The sequence below is a fragment of the Berghia stephanieae genome, chromosome 14 (assembly GCF_034508935.2).
Source record: "Berghia stephanieae isolate SIO BIC M18660-M18661 chromosome 14, UCSD_Bste_1.3, whole genome shotgun sequence".
Lineage (NCBI taxonomy): Eukaryota > Metazoa > Mollusca > Gastropoda > Nudibranchia > Aeolidiidae > Berghia > Berghia stephanieae.
Genome location: NC_088373.1, coordinates 6,973,635 through 6,982,814, shown reverse-complemented (window position 1 = coordinate 6,982,814; position 9,180 = coordinate 6,973,635). Strand labels below are relative to the sequence as shown.

Genomic DNA, 9,180 nt, shown 5'->3' with positions numbered 1-9,180 from the left:
CATTGAGGAAAAGTAAGTACTTGCTGTGTCTTCTAACCCCCATATATGTTTTCCCTTTCCATATCGCTCTCTGAATTTGTTCTGAATTGAGATTTATTTGGTTTTTCCCCCTGGCACTTGTGGGGATCTTTAGCTAGGAGGGAGACACTCAAATGTTTAGTGCCTTTTTTTGACAAATTATATTTTTTTTCCATGTAAACCATCCCCCTGTTACTGCCATGCGCTATTATAATAAAAAAAATTTTAATACGATATATTGTACTTTGTAAGCATATGAGTGTATCCTTCATAGCGTGATCTTTTGCTTGTGTCTGGATTGAACTTTTAGGTAATGTCAAAATTTGCACGTTGTTCATGGAATCTTCTGTTCCATTTATGACCCAGTAACCTTTGTCTTCCTTTTTTCAATGCATTTGATTTTTTATTTGTGACCCATCGTCTCAAAACGGTCTTATGTCGGTTCGAACCATGTGCTTAAAAGCCGAATTAAATGTTAAACTGGTAAAAAATATAAATTGTTGGCATTAGCACCTTAAATATGGTATCCATTCTCCTCAATAAAACATACAAACTCAAACAAGTCTGATATTTCTGGCTATAAATTCAATTTTCAACATCTTAACCATCCCGACTTAATACCGTTTTGAGGCGAAGGGTCACAAACAAGTATTTTTACTTTGCACAGAAAAGCTTGTGTTCTTTTGCTCGTATGGGATGTAATAACATCTTGTTGAAAAATGAAATTCCTTCCTGGATAAAGTGTTCACAGTCTGACAAAAGATTTTCTTCCAATAGTTTTATGTAATTATCAGCGTAGAGTTTCCCAATTACAACGCGCAAATGAGTTGCAACAATAAGTTGCGTCATCTTTTCTATATCTAAATCTTTAGGTGGTGTTACCAGATTTTATATTATTAAAAAACCGTTAATCTAATTATTTTGACAACTCCACCTGGCCAACTAACTTCGCGGCGTTTGTGTGTGTTGACCCCGTGACCCAAAGAAGTCGGGAAGAGAAGGCTCTAGTTAGACTAGGTTGAAGCGACTTTTTTTTTTTTTTTTTTTTTTTTTTTGGGGGGGGGGGGGGGTCGTGGATAGCTCATACGGTAGAATCACGATCTCCCCGGCCAGACGGAGTTGTCGTACCAGCAAGCCCCCTTCCTACTCACTTCATCTCTTGTTATTACTTATCAACATAAACGCCTGCTCCACTCACTTTTCTGAATTACAATAATAATTCGCTCCATTGTTACAAGTCAAACTCTATTCGTACCATAATATTAGTATCATAAGACTGACGGGCCATAAAACACTATACACTGCATGCTACACGTTTTAACCCCTCCTAACACCCACAGGAAAATCGTCACATTCGTTACGATGCAACCAACACTTTTATCATTCTGAATATCTGTTGCACATCGCAAAATTTAAAGAAAATGTGTTTTTATAGCTATAAAAACTTGACACTGCATTATAGAGCTCATTTTGCTGAACAATATTGTGTGTAGAATGTACTTGTTGGTTTTCTGTTTGAGTAAGAAAATTATATTTTTGTGTTGGGTGGGCGTGACGTTTTGGGGGAAATTCTGAAAATGGGTGGTGAGGAGAGAGTTAAACGTGGATAGAAAAGTGAAACCTCGTTGTCACTCTTATGCGGGGCCATACAACTCACTACACGCTATACGGGATTCGCTACATGTTACACGCGTGTAGAAAGAAATAGACATGCTCGCTTTTTTGCTACACGTCAATTTCTAGATCCGGCGAACATGGACGACTTCAAGGAAAAATTGGTTGAAATGGTAAGGGCAAGGCCCCTTCCCTGGGATCTGGGAAGAGTTCTTCATCAGGATTCTCAAGAAGATGACGGAATGTACGTTGGAATTCTCCTCGTGATTCTCTGATAAGGAAATGTTCTCGGCACCATATGCTTTGTCTCTTTCGTTTTCTTCTCCTTCGTAACAAAATCAAAATCAGAACATCTTCTTCGTCGGAAGAATTCATCTTCGGAGAAATCAAAACAAAATCTCTCTGTCTCTGGCAAAATATGAAACATGTAGCATGATAGTGTGAAGTTATATAGCCCAGGGTAGGAAACGTGTAGCATGTAGCGTGTAGTTCTATGGCCGTCAGCCTAACACAATATATGCTATCTACATGTTTTGTTGTTTTTTTTTACACGGACATAGAGGTTCTTGATATCTTATGCTACGTGCCGTCTTGTAACAGTACTTATCATTCTCATTTTACACGCCTTTTCCCTCATTCTTTTACTTCCCACCAACAAAAAAATCTGTATTTTCATCATCTAATCCATCAGAGCCGGAGTTTATCTCGGTTTCTTCTATACCCTTTGGATATGACGCCAGTCTATCGCAAAGTACTTTCCTCTGGCTGGACAGAAGGTGGGTGGGCGGGGGGGGGGGGGGGGGGGGGTTCATAAAAAAAAACTCGATCCCTTTGAGAATGAAGCGTTTGCGTTACCAACTGAGTTATCGGACCCTCCTGTCTTTTCGTCATTTAATTTTAACTCACTCGTAAAAAAAAGAAATTGAGTTTTTATATAGCGCAATATCCACTAAACGTGCTCAAAGAGTTTTACTAGGGGGCCATGGTCAACAACAACATTTAACATGTAGGATGGGACATGACGCCTGTTAGGCGATATTACAATTTTTCGAACAAAGACAACGCTGTTAACCGCCAGGTACTCATTTTACACCTGAGTACGGTGAGAGAAATGTGAGTAAATAGCCTTTTTCCAAGGACTCAACTATGCGCCGAGCGCGAGGCTCGAACCCAGGACCTTCCGATCCGAAAGCGAGTGTCATACCACTAGACCACATAGCCTAGATATTTTTTGCTACTTTTCAAAATTGAAAAAAAATGTATTAAAATGAGAATGCACATAAATAATATTATCGAACGACCATTAACATGTAAAAACTAAAAACATTAGCTTTGATACTACGCCTCTAGTTGTTCTTAGAAAAATATAATAAATAGGCATGGGGTAAAAGTAACCCCGGGTAAACTACGGATATATTCGGTGTTAGGGTTGAGTGAGTTAAACGATCAAAACAAACATCGATCTGTTGTTTTAGTAACGTATCTGTTTTCATTGGGGGTTTTTTTTTGTCGGTTGAAGACGGGCTTTGAGCCCGAAACGGTCCGTGTTTGGAATTTGTGTGTGTTTTTTATTTTTTTTAATTTTTTTATTATTTTTTTTTATGAACTCGTTATGTTCATTTTTATTTATTAATTATCAGTGATAATGTGCTGCTAAAAACTGAATGTGTAGTTTAAAGGATATGAGACATGGGTTACGATTGTAATATTATGTTTTATTAAAGACCTTCAATATATAAATTGCCAAAAAATAAATGTTAATATTTGTGACCCTTTGCCTCAAAACGGTCTTAAGTCGGGATGGTTAAGATGTTGAAAATTGAATTTATAGCCAGAAATATCAGACTTGTGTTGAGTTTGTATGTTTTATTGAGGACAATGGGTGCCATATTTTAGGGTGCGAATGCCAACAATTTATATTTTTGACCAGTTTAACATTTAATTCGGCTTTTAAACATATGGTTCGTTCCGACATAATACTTATTGATTTCTGGTTTACCCCAACTAATGATACCGAATTGAGACTGTCAGACACAAATAAAAATGAATAGAATACTGCCGAAGAATCGGATGGTAAAAGTACTTTATTTTTTAGCGAGCAAAGTGTTTAACATTCATTTTTATTTTAACCCTCCCCTTACCAACTATAGGAAAATCGTCACATTTGTTACAATAGAATGAACATGTTTCTTAATCAGATTTGTTTTGTACATTACAACATTTTATGAAAAATCTTCTTTTTTTAACAAAAATATAAAGCTTGTTATGCGCAAAAAAAATTAATATGAATATCTAGTGTGTATATTATATTTCTAATGAATTTGAGTGTAAAAAGTCAAGTTCTGTGTTGGGTAGGTATAACATAATTTCTGCATTAATCATGAATACGAATAAGATAAGGAGAGAGTTAACGCGTTTGTTAAACAAACGTGTTACTGTTATGACTTTTGGGAATGAGATAAGCGGAAGAGTAGCGTCCCTTGATTAGACGTCACCGGTGGAGAAGTTATTTGTAAAGAAACCAACTACAAGCCAAGCGCTCCAAAATAAAAAAAAAATGATTCTTATATTTCTGTACAAAAATGCATATCATAATCAACGTTATGCATTTTTGTACAGAAATTTGAATAATACATTTTGTATTTGGAGCGCTTGGCTTGCAGTTTGTTTGTTTACAAATAACTTCTCCACCGGTGATGTCCAATCAAGGGACGCTACTCTTCCGCTAATCTCATTCCCTATTAGGATGTACTCGTTGTGTATCGATACCAACGTGAAGATGGTATCTTTTCTTCCTCCACATCTTACTGTTCAGCCAATCAGCGACAAGGGTGAGATGTGCCTTTAGATCATTGATCATCCTCATCATGGGAGACTCGAGTTGCGTTGTTAAACATAAGTTGAGCGTTGGAAATTGTAGCTTCTGGAAAGGAAAGTTATCGTTTTGTAAAATCTCAATTTAACACACACAAAAAAAAAATTAAAAAAAAAAAAGAAAAGAAAAGCACAATTAGGCGCGTAATTACATATCCAAATCCTGTAACACGAGGGAAAGGAAGGAAGGACTGCAACAACAACAACAACAAGAACAACAACGACAGCAACTGCATCATAATGAAATATAATTTAATGTCAGTTTGAAAGTTCGTTGAGTCACACAGATATCATAAAATACGTACCGACGACACTAACACTCTCAAAAACAACTAATTTCGTCACTGTAAAAAGCTGTCAGTTTGGCGTTTTTACGACAGGAAGAACAACCAAAAGTTGACACAACCTGTTTTGACCATTGTTTTGATTTTCAGCCGCCATTTTATGAAGTATTGAAAGGTAGTGCAAAGCAGTCCGAGGGTTTTTTTTTCTATTAGGGTTAGCTCGAGATCGAAGGATTTTTTTTCTATTAGGGTTAGTCATAAGTCTTAGTAAAGGTGCTTGAGTGTTTGTTTTTCCATAAGTTAGGTAAAGGGGAAACATTCCGAAAGCTCCTACATCCCCAGTATTCTTCCAATTTGTAATCTCACCGTTGATCTTTTGTCAGGCGTTTATATATTCAATTTGTCATCATTTTAAAAACTCTAGAACAAACCTTGATAGATTTGTGAAAGTTTAAAATTTCCTAATTTGACCATTGTTTTGATTTTCGGCCGCCATTTTTATTTGTGAAGTATTGAAAGGTAGTGCAAAGCAGTCCGGGGGTCGTTTTTTCTATTAAGGTTAGCTCGAGATCGGAGAATTTTTTTTCTATTAGGGTTAGTCATAAGTCTTAGTAAAGGTGCTAGGGTGTTTGTTTTTCCATAAGTTAAGTAAAGGGGAGACCTTCCGAAAGCTCCTACATCCCCAGTATTCTTCCAATTTGAATTTTCACCGTTGATTTTTTTGTCAGGCGTTTATTTATTCAATTTGTCATCATTTTTTCTATTAGGGTTAGCTCGAGATCGGAGGATTTTTTTTTCTATTAGGGTTAGTCATAATAGATATTTCTAAAAGGATGAATGAAACACCACAGATGAATGAGATAATGTGGTAGTGGCGTAGTTAAGAGGAATAAACAAAACATTGGTTGGCAGAAAATTAGTATGCTCCTTTGTAAGGAAGCACGAATTGAAATAGAATACTAGATATTTCTAAAAGGTGCGCAATTAATTAAGTGAGAAGATGGGAGGCGGGGAGGAACTGTGTAATGCAGTTTAGAAAGTGAAATATAAAAACGTGTAGACTGTTGTTGGAAAATAAAGACAACGGAATTTAAAATCCTTTCTTAAAAAAATATAGCCATATGGGAGAACATTGTGCCATATGGGTCAATAAAAATTTTTTTTACGGCGCACAACTCTACTGAAAGATTTGAAAATCGAAATGTATTTTTTACAGATAGATAAACAGATAACTTGATTTCCTTTTATAATTTAAAGTCAGTTTGAAAGTTCGTTGAGTCAAACAGATATCATAAAATATGTACCTATGACACTAACACTCTCAAAAACAATCAATTTCGACACTGTACAAAGTTGTCAGTTTGGCGTTTTTACTCAAATCGTTGCATTCGAAATAATGTATTCACTTAATTACTTTAAGGATTTCAGATCTACACTAAGTTTTCAACAGTCTTCATCTATTTATGACATCAAGTTGTTTTTTGTTTTTTAAAAACTTCCTGTCCCATCATTGTTTATGTCTCTTTACCTTAACTACGCCATTCACACTACACATCTCTCATTCGTCCTTAGTGTCTTATTCGTCGTGTTTTGTTGATAAAGCGGAAATCAGAAACGTCCACAGTATGTCTTCATCTATTAAATTGAGGCTTACAATTCAACACTTATCGTTATTTTTTCCTTCGAGCTTCAAGCAGCAACATTTTCATTAATCAACCAGCAGCGCCAACGGAGCATCAAAACGGTGCGTTTTTGTACACCTCCAACGGAGGTGCATAAAAACGCCACCAAACATGACCACCAGAGTACTGTTCTGTAAGGTAAGTTCTCGATCCCAGTATCGTCTTTCAACTCTACTCACGTCTGCTACTTCAGGTTTATTTCGCAGTTGATTTTCTTACTACAACCTGTTTTCACACACGGATCAGAGGCTATAGCGGCTTACACTTATAGTTGGGCCACACAGAAAAATCAACAGAGAATGTACCAAGTTACACAGACAACGTTGTTTACCAATCTGCCCTCATTAAATGATGGTGGGTACAATATCGAAAGAATCTGTAGTTCTTTCCCCGCGAAATTGCGGGCTTTTTACTAGTAGTAGTAGTAGTAGTAGTAGTAGTAGTAGTAGTAGTAGTAGTAGTAGTAGTAGTAGTAGTAGTAGTAGTAGTAGTAATAATAATAATAATAATAATAATAATAATAATAATTTATGTTTTGTCTATTTAAATTTATGAACGTCACTATCAAAGCTTACGTTTCTTCATTAGGGACTGATAGATCCTCATGTGCAGAGATACTCTTTGAAGACACACTATCACTATCGTTACCTTTTAGGCCTGGACAGACGGTTACAATGTTGAATAGAAGCCAGATGGAGGTTAGAGGGGGTGGGCAGGGTTGGTGGGGTGGGGGGTGGGGGGGGGGGGGTAGAGGAATGTGAATATAGCTCGATTATGCAAGTTATATTTGTAAAATTGACAATAACAAAGCTCATTCTTATCATTTATTTTAAGGGGGTATTTTTTGGCCCAATTACCCGAAGATTTATTTTGGACAATTTGACTCTACATTATTTGGGCAATATTATAAAAAAATTGAAACAGCAAGATTTAGCAATGACTATCCCGCATAAATCTTTGGGCCTCTTTTTCGCTTACGAAGTGCCCGAATTCGCGTCAAAATATTGGACAACGCCGTTTCGTAGATGCTATTTTAAAAAATTAATTACGACGCTGTTTATTGATGAATATGACTGAAAGTTGGCACACAGTTAGAAAAAATGTCATTTTAGATTATGTCAAGCGACAAAACTCGTGCGATTACCAAAACACCGTTAAAAATAGATTTTTACTCTTTGGAGTAAAATATTTCTAAAACTATCGGGCGTGGAGGTTTTGTCGCTGACAAGGTAATACATGAACATTTCTTCTTTTAGGTTGTAAAATTTCATATGAATATGACGAGTACTTTTCCCGTATTTTACAAAACACCATCCTAATTTGCTCTTCAAGTTTCCTTCTTTTAATCCACTTATTACGTAAGATACAACCAAAGGGCGAAAAAAAAATGCCGAAAAAGCGTCCCATATTTTCACGTTTTTTTCCTCTTTACGGGTCATCCAAATAAATGACACCTTTGAAACTGCATAACTTGTTTATTTATGAATGGATTTTCAGATTTCAAAAACATTTTTACTCAGTGGAGATAGGGCTTTGATTTTAGACATAAATTTTCCTCAAAAAAAAAGAAAAAAACATTTTTCATAGTCATTGCTACAAGATTAGGAATACGTACCGCTATGGAGAATCGAAAAATACCGTGGACCACCAATGAACTGTCCCAATAATCACTGACGTCAATTTGATTAAGGCATTTGTGACCCCTCGTCTCAAAACGGTATTATGTCCGGATGAACCAGATACTAAAAAAGCCGAATTAAATCTAAACTGGTCAAAAATTTGAACTATTAATTACTATTTACCATTCTAAGATGCGACATTCATTCTCTTCAATAAAATATACAAACTCATTGCAAGGCTGATATTTTCGACCATAAACTCAATTTTCGGCATCTTGATCATTCCGACATAAGACTGTTTTGAGACGAGGGGTCACATTTGTGCCTTGTAAAGAAGCGATGTTAACCGCGGTCACTGTCATAATTCTGGCCTAAGAGATGTCTCTTGTCTGAGCCATTTAGATGTATTACTTCTCTTGATTCAGAGGTGAATGGGTATTTATATCCTAAAAATAGAAAGTGGCGGATTGTGTAAGAGCAATAGTGTACAAATAATCGTGGACTGGACGGTTTTGAACTGAATGAAATGAACGTTTGTTTCTGTATGACCTGCTGCTATAGTCTTCAACAGTCGTGACGTCACTTCCCTCGTAATGACCCATAGTAACTTAGTAACTGGTTCTAAACTATCGAAACAATGGCGGACGCCCTTATGAAATACTTCTCCGACGAACATAAAAGTGTATCCAGAGGATAAAAACATTATAAATCTGATCGTATTTTGACTTTTATACATTCTGATCACATGACATGTGAAAAAGTTCTAGCCAGGATGAAGAATAAAAAATACCGATTTTCTTACTTTGGAACCAAGCTGCTGGTTGCTGTGCGGACGTGACATCAGACTATTGAATTTTATTGGACGAGGAAGGTTTTTGAGACCAAAAAGTTCCGTGCTTTATTGTTTTTCTTCTTTTGAAGGTGTCTTATTCATTTGCGTTAGAGCACTGTTAAACGTAGCTTGGTGGTAATAATAATATAAATTTCCCTTTATTCATCCTATAGGGGACATTTTTCTCTAGGGTCTATTCCATGGGAAGACTGGAATAACCCAGGCGTCAGCCGCAGTTCAGCGCCGCAAATTAAGCG

General features: G+C 36.3%; 1 protein-coding gene across 2 annotated transcripts in view; it reads right to left on the bottom strand.

The window, feature by feature from the left end:
- Positions 1–3,005: 3,005 nt before the first annotated feature.
- Positions 3,006–9,180, bottom strand: part of LOC144959664 (uncharacterized) — a 63,536-nt gene continuing 57,361 nt past the window's right edge. For both annotated transcript variants that reach the window (XM_078892334.1, XM_078892333.1), the window contains exons 15-16: positions 7,048–7,129; positions 3,006–4,555 (exon numbers count right to left, since the gene is read on the bottom strand). In XM_078892334.1, the coding sequence (XP_078748460.1) occupies positions 4,522–4,555; positions 7,048–7,129 (116 nt within the window). In that variant the 3' untranslated portion in view covers positions 3,006–4,521. The remainder of the gene's footprint in view (positions 4,556–7,047; positions 7,130–9,180) is intronic.